The 13,110-nt window shown below is 41.3% G+C and overlaps 1 protein-coding gene across 1 annotated transcript in view; it reads left to right on the top strand.

Annotated features, from left to right (window-relative positions):
* The window catches only part of CDHR5 (cadherin related family member 5), an 83,642-nt gene that overhangs the window by 40,407 nt on the left and 30,125 nt on the right, over positions 1 to 13,110 (top strand). The window contains 4 exon segments of the mRNA XM_048484566.1: positions 8,318 to 8,382; positions 9,100 to 9,278; positions 10,881 to 10,931; positions 12,392 to 12,484. Of these exon segments, the coding sequence (XP_048340523.1) occupies positions 8,318 to 8,382; positions 9,100 to 9,278; positions 10,881 to 10,931; positions 12,392 to 12,484 (388 nt within the window).

The following is a 13,110-nucleotide window of genomic DNA, read 5'->3' as shown; positions in this document are numbered from 1 at the left end:
GTTTGGTTTCCTTCAGTTCATGAACAGTGAAGTTTTACTGTGTCTTGTAATATTTGTTTTTATTCACAAATACACATGTAGAACAAGGGTGGAAACCAGACTGCCCTCCTAAGCCATGCACAGAGCCACAGAGCAGTGTAGTAGAGAGATCCACTGGCAGTAGAACTCTTGTGTTTCAGGCGGAAATCTTTCACATCACTGCTCTAATCTTTTAACTGGAGAAATTGGGAATGGAACCTAGGACTTTCTGCATACAAAGCAAATACTCTGTCACAGAGACACAGCCCCTGTAATTCTTCTTTTTCAGACAGTTGCTACTAGAGCTGCAGTTTCAAGGAAGTAACCAGCAGAGAAGAGACTTTTATAACCCTTCCCTCTCCCCGCCATTTCCCCCTGATAATCACAATCCCCAAACTGATTGGTGTATGCAGAGGCATAGCTCCACGGGAACGAAGGTGCATGACAACCAGGTGTGCTCCCCTGTGGGAGTGGGGCGAGGGCGCGGAGGACACACCAGTGCACTGGGTGCTTTTCCCCCTTGCTATGCCTCTGGGTGTATGAAGTATAAATCTGGTTCTGAAGAATGGGTTGATGAGCAGCCTATCAATACAGGGAGGTCAGACTCAGGGGTGACTGGCTGTAGAAATCAGAAAAATGGCTCAACAAACCAAGTGGGACTGATTACTACTGTGCTTAAGGGCTGCTATGTCAAGAATACCATTGAATGATCATGTTACATTTGACCTGTGTTTCTCCAATAAAGTTTTCCAGGTAATGATGCTGAAGATGCCACTCAGGTCAGCAGCCGTTCTATTTGCCAACTTCTTGCACAAATGAATGAAGAAGCATCTGGAGCAAGGTTTGGGAGAAGCCATGAATGAAGCATCCAACACTGGTCGGATCATCATAAAGAAATTTCCATATTTCCTTTTCCTGTATAAATGAAGTGATGGGGGGTGGGTGTCAATTGTAGAAATAACTTTAGTAAGGGCGTTCAGCTAATCAAGGAAAACGGAAATGCTGTAATCAGAACAACACAAACATTCAGAGGGTATTTTATCATAGTTTATAATTTAGAATTCTTCATCTTGATTTCATCTCCAAAATTTAATAAAGGAGCTTTAGCATAACTTCTCACTGATTGGTACTTTGCATGTGATATTGGGGAATCAGTCACAAGGGAGAAAGAGCAAACTTGTAAAGTAGTTGTATTCTCCTTAGTCTTTTGCAAGATCACTTCCATATGAATGTGTTCAGGCATCAAACTTTTTTTTAAAAAAAGCCATAACAGCCATTGTATCTGACCTGGAAAGACACAACCTACCTTAAAAGCAAGTCCATTAATAGTAATAATAAAATAGTAACACTTTCCCCAAAATACACTTTCCCCAAAGTACCATCACACTCACACATTAATGACACATTTCTGTATTGGGTATGTGTGTTGTCACATGTATCTTGCATGTTTGCCTGTGTGTAAACCCATGTGTCATATTCTTGCTACCTCCCAGCCTCTCAGTAAGCAGTGCCTTGGGTACACTGATAAAACTGCCTCTGAGTAAGTACAAAAGGCAGAGCTTCCATTTGCCTTAGCTCCCTCTGTGGGTGTATGTCCTTAGTATTTATGAGTGGTTTTAGCATGTAATTGGTATTTCAGACACAGTCTGCTTTCTTAAACAGGGGAAAAAACTTTATCACTAAAGATTTAACTAGAGCACATGCATAGAAAATAGTCCTTGTAGTAGGAGAAATACTAAGGAAGTAAAAGGACTCATAACAATAGACATAAATTATGGGCAGAAAGGTACTGGCTGGATATTTGCATTTTTTTGAAAATGATGAGAGTAGTTCAACAGTGGAATCAGCTGCCTAGGGAGGTGTTGAGCTCCCCCTTCCTGGCAGTCTTCAAGCAGCGGCTGGATGTACACTTGTCAGGAATGCTCTAGGACTGATCCTGCATTGAGGAGGGGGTTGAACTAGATGGCCTATATGGCCCCTTGCACATCTATGATTCGATGATATATCTAACTGACTTATATTAGGCTAGTTTCCTTCTGGTGGAGCAAACACATCCCCATCATTGCATCTGGTCAAAGCTTTTGAATGCACAAAAATGGAAAAGTTCACTTTCTAACATGTCTGCCCCTTCCCCCCTGCTGCCAACTCAGTTAGGAATTCTGCCCCTTGTGAGAGCTGCTCTGCTCTCTGCCAATGGTGCCCCTTGGCACCTAGTAGCTCTGGTCTAACCCTCTCTCTCATCATATTTTATGATGCCCATGCATCAGTTCCCCTTCGGCAGATGAGCCCAAATGGCTAAGCCACAGTTCCTGTTTTCCTGACTCTCCCCTCTTGGGAAAATAAACAGCTTGCCATGGGTTCAGGGATCATAACCATAACACCTTCCCCCAGTTTCTTAGAGATGGTTCATAGACTAATTTATTAAGACTGAGACCACTTTGTAAAAGCTTCACTCAATTGACCCACTGAATTAATATACAAAATCTTCAAAACATATCAACTCCTAAAACAACATTTCTAAACCACAGAGTATATAAAAAGTACAAATGTGTGGTTATAGTGTATAAAAATATCCTCTGGTGCTTACATAACTCCAGAGTGATTTCAACACAACAACAAACTGCAAACAAGGCAAGTTAAGAGGGAACAAAACAAAACAAAAAAACAGCCAATAGTAACCATTACTCTGAAATAGTAGAAAGCCCAAAGGAAGAGCATGGCCAGACTACAAGTTTCTTTTATTCCAACTGAGGAATGCTTTCTTTCAAGGAAAAGCACCCATGTGAAGCTGAGATGGCACCAACTCTTGTGGCACCTTAAAGACTAATCAATTTATTGTAGGCTAGCTCTTGTGAACTGAATACTATAACTTGACAGCGCTTAACACACACACAACTTTTGTGAGCAGCACAATACATGAATTAGTTTTTAAGGTGCCACAAGATTATTTATTATTTTGGCTGTGGCAATTCTCTGGAATTGGTGGGAGGCTAGAATCTTGAGTGGAGGACCAGTGGGGATTCTCTCTCTGTCAGTCATTTATGTGCTCAAAAAATGACTCCCACGTTACATTTTCTCCAGAGACAGAAAGGGAACAAAGCAACTCCTCTGTTCAAGATGTCAGCCTCCAACAGGTCTTTTCCTTAGGCAAATATATATATATACACACACATACTGTATAATTTGGCTTTTGCACATGTGAACGACTCATTTAATACATCAAGCACAGGAGACAAAGTTTTTCTATCATCTCACTTCACTTTACAATGGAGGCAGTTCAAACATTCAGGATGGAACTACACATTATGGTTAGGTTTATGATGAATGAAAAATATGTTTTTGTTTTTCCAAATGCAGGGGGAGAATGGTGTGAGGGGAAGAAAGCTCTCAAAACATGTCCATTTTCCTTATTAAAAACACCACCCTTGAGCCACTTTGACCTTCACCCATACTTAGAAAGGGTTACAGAACCCACCTCCCTCCCCCCGCCCCCTGCATCATTTTCTCTCTTAGGGCAATTCTGCATATGTGGTTTTTTTTGTCAGTTTAGACCCCATGTCGCTTTACATTTTTTTTTTGCCAATTTCCACATATTTGTATGTGCCTAGATAACTCACTTCGATATCTGCAGCCTCCTCCTTAGCCCACCCCCCACAAACACATTTTGGGGACCACTTTTACATCTATGTTTTTTTCCAAACCAATTTTTGGACACTTTTTTTTTTTTTGCTTGTGCATAATGCTGTGTTCATATTTTAAGTTCCAACCATCTTCATAAATAAACCATGGCCGTCCTCTATTCTCTGTTCTCTCTCTCTGTTTCCTAGTTTTTAAAATACTTCCACAATACTTTCATCATGTTCACTTTTTCTCACCATATACACCATCCTACCACATCGAGGACCTTTTGGCGAATATTTGTTGCCACTTTAGGAGGGAAGTGGTTTATTTGCCTGCTGTTCATAGTTGCCTAGAATTCCCCCCACCTTGGCATTTTTATACTGATATAGCACTGCCTTTGCTATAAAGTGTTCTTTTGAGCAAGTATCTCTACTACTGAACCATTGCAATTCACCATGTGGTATTCATGGTGCACAAATAGTCATTCATAAAATATGCTCCTCCTCCCCCCACCCTGAAACTTTTCTTAACTTTCCTTTTCCTGTGTGGACAAATAACAATTCTAGCACTTGTGCGTTTAAATGGAAACATTGAAAATAAACCAACTACACTATCCAATTGCAGTACATCTCCATCTGGGCAGTATCTCTGAATAATGCAGAAAAATCTTTCCCTGGAGAGGTGCCATTTCTCTTCCACATTTTCCATTGCTGCTTTTCTACAAGGTAAATATATCTGTACAGATCGAAAATAATGGAGGCTGTGAGGTCTCCTGGAGAGAAGGAGAGATTTGGGGTCTTCTTTCCATCTGAGGTGAGAAGGTCAAGGAAGCACTCGGATTGTCCCACTGTAATATTGATGTGTTGAGAAAATAGCAGAGCAGATGGCAACCAGGGGCCATAAGAGATGTACAAATTAGTTTGACAGGAGTTCAAATGTGTGGCTGTTCATAACAGTCACTCCAGAAACTCTCAAGAAACCTGCCCTTGCTATAAGGAGCTGGATTGCACACTGCACAGCCAGAGGTGTAGGAAGGGGGGAAAATGCCCGGTGCACCGGTGCGTCCTCCGCTCCCACCAAGTCCCCGGAATGCCCTCGCATTCCCCTGTTCCTTGGAGTTACACTTCTGTGCACAGCTATACAAGCAAGGGTTTAAAGCAGGTGGCCAGAAGCCTGAGTGTATAGATGGTACCAGCTGTTGAAAGACCTTTCTGTTAAAGGGCAGGTTTGGAGAAGCTTTTTAGCTGCATCTTTTGCTTCTTGCTGGTAGAAGTATCATGACCCCCCCCCCCGGACTTTGATATATTTTTAGTGATTTCCCTGAGTTCTATCCCTTGAGGAACACATGGGGAAAAACCCACGCTAGTTGAGAGCACTCCTTCAGACACAGATGACCTCAACAAGACTAGGATTACAGAGCACATCCAGTAAGGTAAGGGATAACCTCCCCAGGTTATGACTGTTTCATCCCCCATGCAATTTTTCCCATGCAATTTTTTCCTTATTCACTCATGATGCCCCCCCCCCCCCGCCCCGAACAGGCAGGTTTCCCGGAAAGTGATGCAGCAGAACCTCATGCATTGCTCTGAAAAAACTGAATGATTCGATAGAGGCCAAGCACAACACAATGGTCTCCCAAGAAAGACTCCAAATAAGCGTGCCAGCTCATTAGCCACAGGCAGCCAACCCTTGAGAACAAGAGACATAGGAGCCAATCCTTGCAGAGTAAGAGCTGCAGCAGGCCACCCCTGATCCCACTTGTGCCAACCACGATAATGGCCCCAGAGGTGAGGGAATCAAACGTTCCTGTGTGGGGTGTAAAAGGGCATGCTTTGATCAGCTGATAATGTCAATGCGAGTTTGTTTGATATAAGCTGACTTCAGAATGAATAACCAGTTCTGTATGTTGCCTGTGTAACAAAAAAAATATGGAATTTTGTTTTGAAACAAAACTGCTTTTATTTACAAATTAACTCCCCGCATACATATTAACAACCCCTGCAAGCAACACCCTCAAAAATTATTCACACAAACAACAAAGAACCCTCTTCCCCAAAGCAAAACAACTTCCAGAATGCAGTCATACCACCTCTACCCTTCCCAGCACAGTACTATAATAAAATTCTATGTCCTCCGATTGCTGCTGCATCTGGTTCAGGCACTTCTGCTGCTGTGACTGCTGTTTTTCAAGCCGGGTAACAACTCTTAGTATTTTCCTCTGCTAGTTTTCCACATCAGTTAGGCGGTGATTGATTTCATTGTGGGGGTGGGTAACCAGGTGGTTAGATGTGCATCAATAGAAATGACTGTAGGGCTAATTTCAGTGGTACTTACAAGTGTTCCTGCAGCGCTTCTGTGCAGGCTGCCAGGGTTCCATGACAGAGTCCACTGTGGTCCCTTTCCTCCCTTGGACTTTTTTGACGGAGGGAGGAGATGCTGCAAAGCCCTGGATGGTCCTGCAGCAGAAACATGTCAACATCTCTTTAATTTTTTTTAAATTATTAAAAACATTTATTAGCTGCCTTTCCCCCTTGTAGAACTCAAGGCAGCTTATGTTACAAAAATACAAGTAGCAGAGAGCTGGACTAGATGGACTCTGGTCTGATCCAGCTGGCTTGTTCTTATGTTCTTATGTTCTTATGTTCTTAAGAAAAGCAGAGAAGCAATGCTCTGCTTTTCCCCCCCATTGACTCATGCACAGAATTTTGGAAGGAGCTACAGCTCAGTGGTAGAAAATCTACTATAAATGCAGAAGGTCCCAATATCCAAAATTTTAAAAAAATGTTTATGACTCCTGTGAAGTCAGATCTCTCACTGAAAGGCCTTGTCTTTGTGTGTATGTGTGGCCATCAAGTCACAGGTGACTTATAGTGTCCTCAGAGGGTTTTCAAGGAAAGAGACGTTCACAGGTGGTTTGCCATTGTCTTTGTGTGGGCTGAGAGAGTTCTGAGAGAACTGTGACAGCCCAAGGTCTCCCGGCAAGCTTCATGTAGAAGAGTGGGGAATCAAATCTGGTTCTCCGGATTAGAGACTGCTGTTCTTAACCACAATACCATGCTGGCTTTTTAATACCAGATATTTCAAGATTGATTATGATTCTCACTGGTGAGTAAAAGACACAAGTCCTTAGTGACTTTAATTTACATTAATATATTATTTGTTCCCAGTGCTCAAATTATGGAGGTGGGCTTTGATGCAATCTGGAGTCTCTTCACTGGTCTGCCCAAGTCACACAAATCTGGAGTCTCTTCACAAATCATGCATATAATTGTGGGATCGTTATAAGTCAGATTTATTAGGGTACATTAGGAGTGGCCACCTTTTTTCCAGTATTTTTGGAGTTTGGGTATAATAGACCAATAAATATTTTTTTAAACCCCAAAAAGGTGATTTACATGGCTTGTGGGGTCCCCCCAAAAATCAGGTTATTAAACCTGAATCCAAAAAAACCCCACCTGCCTGCAAACTCCATGTGGGTCTCAGAGAAAGCACACAGCGCGGGCCCACCTGGTGCCTCAGATATCCACATGGAGTTTGGATATAGATGCAGAGTTGAATACTGTGACTGGCCTGGCCAAGCCCACAGTTCAACATTGGGCTTGGCCTGGCCAGGTACAGCTTTATACTGTTGGCTCCATCTTTGAAGTTCAATGCAGGCCTCACAAGGATGTAAGTAGGGTGGGGCAAGCCAGAGCTTGTGCCCCGGGTGGTACTTGAAGGGGGGGGGGTGCCAGGGAGCCCAAAACTTCTCCACAGGCCCTGCCCCCCACCATTGAACTGGACTCTCCCTGAACTCCATGTGGAGTTTGGAGGTGGGGTGCAGTTCAAGGCTGGGCCTGGGTCTAGCTGCACCCCTGTACCCCACATGGAATTCAAGTGAAGGGGTGCAGTTTAGCTCAGATCCAGTGTTCAGTTGTGCATCTCACCCGCCAAACTCCACGTGGGGTTGAGGGGTGTGCAGGTCAAGGTTGGACTCTGCCAGCTCTAGCTTTAGCTTTAAACTGGAGGCTTTGCCTCGAAGCCTGTAGTTTAAAGCTGAACACAGCCAGGGCAGAGCCTGCAATTCAAGGAGGAATTTCATGGCAGATGTTTAAGTGAGAGGTGAGTGGCAAATAATATATTCCCAGAAACTCTTTAAAACAGCAACTAAGGTGATCCATCACAAAGGGCAGTGGCTAGGATGCCTGTAATTTGAGTTCAGTTAATTTCAAGATTTGGCATTAAAACACTTTAGAGCATACTGGCTTAAACTGTCCTTTCCCCAAACAACTATCCCATGTCCAACTATTGATGTTTTTCATTATTTGAATATTTTAGATGGCCAAGTCTGTTCAGATGTTTAATGAAATACCTCGTCACTCAGCTGTATTCAGCAGCACCTGGTTCCCTCTGTATCCAGATGATCTTTAATGCAGGGACAATCCACTGTCTCTTTCTATGGTAAAATGAATAGCAAATTGCATGCAGCCACTGGTATCGGTAAATAAGTCATAAATAAGTGAATCAATAAACTAGGATGCAAAGGTTAATTTATGGGTGGTTTGGCTTCTTGTGTGACATTATTTCCTCATTGAGCAGTGAAAGGAAGACTGCATGTCACAATAAGTGAAGAAAAGAAGCATATTTGCTTTTCCTTGCTTTTGGATTTGTTTTCCATCTGCCTTATGGCTCTTTTCAGGCAGACTTGGACCTGCATGCTTTTCCTGGCGGTGACAGTTATTCATGTTCAGGCACAGATGACAGGTAACTAGATTATAAGGGCATGGGCCAAAATGGTTGATGTGGGGATCATTTTTAAAGCAATGGAAGAGGAATGGCTGTTTAAGTTAAGGTATAAGAACAAACAACTAAAACTGTGGTTTATTCAGAAATTAAGCACCCTGTGAATGTCAAACAGGTGTGTTTTTGTTTGGTCAGGGGCCGATTTTATGTTAGAAACAGTATATACTTTCTAACATTCTAACTAAAGAATGATAGCAGATGTTTGAGTGTCCAAGTTAACTGTGAGGGAAAAAATAGTCAATTCTAAATGAAATTGACATGGTTTATAATTCATTAACAATTAATTTAAATAATTTGAAATTAATTTTACAAAAAAAGAGAATATTTTATGTTTTGTTCAGTATAAGGAATTGCTAAATTTGTTATAAAACTTTGGATGTGTCCCAATGATTTTTCCAAGAGGTTGATAAAATTAACTATTTTTAACACTGAAATGGTTATACAAGCATTAACATGTAAATTCAGGTCAAAATATTATTAGGCAGATTGTCTCACCCCTACCTGCTACCAAATTACTTGTAACTTCCTGTAAACATTTTCTACTAAAAGTAGTCATAGACAAGATGTTAGACTAGAGTGAAAAGCTTTAACTGGACTCATTTTAGCAAATATTATTCTGTTATTTAGTAACGTTGTGTTCTCACTTATTCAAGATTCTTTTTCTTTTTGCCTAACTAGGCTGTTATGCCAAAAATGATAATCCTCAGGTGGAGGAGAACAACCTTCCTGGGCATGTGGTGACCACCATTGAGAAAGATCCTGAGGTCACAATCACAATTGATCCTACAACAGAAAACCCTGAATATTTTTATATTAATGGCTCACAACTAATCCTGAACCATTCTTTGGATTTTGAGGTAATTAGTAAAATAGCACAGTTCTGATTGGAAATTAATGGTATAGTGACTCCCCTGTATATTGTAAGAATACTAATCTGGGATTAAGTTTTCATGAGTAGATCTTTTTAGGATTGCTTTCTTAGAGACCTCTCACCTTACCTTGAAAAAATTGGTCATGATCTCCTCATCAAGTTGAAAGGATATTCTGTTTCCAGGCTCAGCAACAGTTCCGAAGCTACAAGCCAGGGGTGGATCTATAAGAAGCATTCCCACCATCTCAGGTCAAATAGCCTGTTGGCCATCACTGCCTTATTCTTTTTGGTTGGCTCAGTTGTATCCATTTCCTGCACCGTAGCCAGATGCAGGGCAAGCTCTGAGCCATCTCTGGTAAAAAGTATGGAGTTCTCGTCTAGATACCAGCTGGAATTGCCAGCAGGCCTGGAGAAAAATGTCCAGTAAAGATTTTAGATGTGGAAAGGGGCACCTGGAACTTTTGATGGCATGGTGTAAAATAATTTCACACAACAGCACTCAGTCGTAAAGGCCTGGGAGGGAAAACCCCCCAGAAAAATTAAGGGAAAACACTTTTAATCTATTCTACAATCCAAGGACTTTTCCTTTCTTTTTGACATGAAATGTTAGGTGTAAGACAATCTAAACAAATAAATAATAACAATTTCTCTGTGTAGTTTGGACATAGACTGTTTTCACAGGGCAAGGATTCTCTGTGTTGCTTTCATTTCAGAGGCATGCACATAGGTAGTGAATCTTCCACACAATAGGAGTATTTCTGCACATTTTCTTCCATATTGCTTTTGACTTTCACATATGCTCCATAGCAACTCTGCACTGGCTCTGAGGGATGCAGTTGTGATGACCTGTGCTATGTGCTATATAATGCTATAGCACTATAGCTGTCATCTTAAAATCTGAAATAGAAACAGACATGGAGTCACTCGTGCAGTGTAAGGTGGCTACATGGAATTGTTTTATACAGTGGCTTTCCAACTCATATATGGCAAAGTAAGTCCTTACAATGAATTTCAAACATCCATGTTTAATATTTTTCCCCATACAAGAAATATATTTCTGCCCAGGAAACATTCTGTGTATGAGACACTCCTGAGACAAATGGACAAGTTCTTCACACAAAGTATATATTCCAAGGTCTCATGCTCACAGCATGCTCAAGGAAAGTCAGCTGCCCTTGTGCTTTCAGAAGCTGAGTGTTTAGTGGCATTAGTTCATTCTATCTGCAAGCAACATAAGCAAGACTTCTTCATATGACTCTATTTTTTTAAAAAAAGCATTCAATACTTGTCTTGAAATGAATACAGTCAGTAAGGTCATTTTTCAAATGTACATGAGCGTCCCCTTGTGTGCATGTATGTGTAAGCTCATGAAATGAGCACATTTGTCAATGTGGCATGTATGAACATGGATGAATTTATTGAGGGTTTAAGCTGTTAATCAGTAGAGCTGATATTTGTGGCTGTGCACTTGAAAGACGGTAAAACTCCATTGCGAATGCTCAAAGGCACAAAGCAGCTTGAAGATAAGGAACATGTCAGCAATACTACAAAAACATGTTTTCACTGAATATATTTCTTCTTAATGCAGACTACATCAGCAATATATGTAAGGCTGCAGTGCTGGAGAGGTGGTGTGGAAGTGAGTAATTTTAAAAAAATCCTTCATTGTGTTGATTTCTTTCTTTCCCCTCTTGTGTTTGTGGTCAGTTTTTTGGAGTAGGAACATGCTTTTTATCAAGGGTGATATCTAAGATGCACCTATAGATGTCACACCAACATGTACACACATCTATTGTCTCAGTGCTACTCATGTTCGTATGGGCTTCTGTTGCTTTTTCCAGGACCCAGATTGAAGCACAGGAGAAACCTGGACAGCTTCTTTGACCACAAACCCTGGTGGGTCACAAAGTGGGTAAATTAAAGTGGGTAACAAAGATCATATAAACTGTACAATACTACCTTCTGAAAACCATCATCTATACACTGTCATCTTCATCCCTAACATCCAAATGTATTAATATCTCTTCTATTGAAGATCCTCTTAGATTTGATCTCGCCTTCTCTCTGACCATTGAAGAAAGAGGGTGCAATTAAGAACAAGCAGGAATTTGAAAGAAAAACCCCCACATAGAGGAAGATGGCAAAACAGCACTCATATCTCCTTCCCTTTCCCTGCTTCCTTCTCTCCTTCTGACCAACTAACTTTTTATTCCTCCTTTTAAGCTGTATTTGTTTTTTTTTCCATTTATGCTTCTTTCTACACAAGCAGCCCACATCATTCTCTTCTCCTCCACTTTTTCCTCACAACAATCCTATGAGGTAGTTTGGCTAGGAGAATGGGAGACTGGCCCGAGGTCAGCCAGTGAGCTCCCAAGGCAGAGTGGGGATTTCAGCCTTTTTCTTCCAGATCCTTATCTGAAAGTCTAACCACTACACCAAACTTCCATAGGGCAGCTGTGGTTGAATATTCAGAAGCAGCAGGGCCAGGATGAGTCATGCAAATTACATGGTAGCAACTGGGGGTTGGCCCAAATAAGTCCTCCCTAAAAGCCGAAACAGCCCTGCAAAGTGCCTTCTCCCTGCCTTTTACAGACAGAAACCAAGGTTTGATGGCTGGCAATACTGTGTTGTTGCCTAGAAACAGGCAATGATGATATTCATTTCTTAAAGCTTTAGTTATTTTGAGAGTATTTAATTTCCCCCTCCCCATTTTGTTTTATTAGATTTCAGATTTTCATGCAAACATAGGATTTTCCCTTAGGCTTATAGAAAAATCTGCCTGTCTGTGCTTGGCCACTGTCTCCACTGTTTAAGTATGCACTGCACAGATAGGGCCATGTTGAGAATTAGTTATATTGATGTTGGGAACTGGCAGCAGGACAGGGGGCAGAGTGTCATTAAAGGAATTCTTATAGCTGGTTTGCTTGTAGATTATCCTCACTTGCAATCTCATATTTCATAGCAAATAAAGTTGCCAGATATTTGTTGTTGGAAGGAAGCATTCCTTATTTCTCATAACACCAGCTTTGTAAAATTCTGTGTCCTTTTTTTCCAGCTTTTGTTCACTCAACTAGTCTTGTTCATTTTTCTCACAACCAGGTAAATACTGTGGACTTAACTGTGACTGTTACCAACGTGAATGATAACTCTCCTGTGTTCAAGGAACCTAATATCACTGTCAGTATTATTGAGGTAAACAATATTATTCATACATCACTCCAATAAAAGATAGTGGGTATCATAATTATAAGCTGATGGGACTTTTTGGAAGAAAAAATCATATGTGCAATAATAAAAATGAATATTATAGTGCAATCTTAAATTGAGTGACACCCTTCTAAACATTTTGACTTTAATTAGCTTGGAATTGTAACTCTGCTTAAGATTGTACTGTTAGGAGCAACAGTGGTGTAGTGGTTAAGAGCAGGTGTACTCTAATATGGAGGAACCAGGTTTGATTCCCTGCTCTCCCGCTTGAACTGTAGAGGCTTATCTGGGGAATTCAGATTAGCTTGTGCACTCCAACACACGCCAGCTGGGTGACCTTGGGCTAGTCACAGTTCTTCTGAGCTCTCTCAGCCCCACCTACCTCACAGGGTGTTTGTTGTGGGGGGGAAGGGAAAGGAGTTTGTCAGCCCTTTTGAGTCTCCTTACAGGCGAGGAAGGGGGGTATAAATCCAACTCTTCTTCTTAATTGCTTCAAAAGACTATCAAAAGGACAAATCTTCTGGGCCTACTTTAGAGCACCTGTATTTAGACTGGCTTCTGGGTCCTTGGAACATCTGATAACCTCACATCTCAAAAAAATAACTACAGAC

The sequence above is a fragment of the Sphaerodactylus townsendi genome, linkage group LG02 (assembly GCF_021028975.2).
Source record: "Sphaerodactylus townsendi isolate TG3544 linkage group LG02, MPM_Stown_v2.3, whole genome shotgun sequence".
Lineage (NCBI taxonomy): Eukaryota > Metazoa > Chordata > Lepidosauria > Squamata > Sphaerodactylidae > Sphaerodactylus > Sphaerodactylus townsendi.
This window is presented reverse-complemented; position numbering and strand designations above follow the sequence as displayed.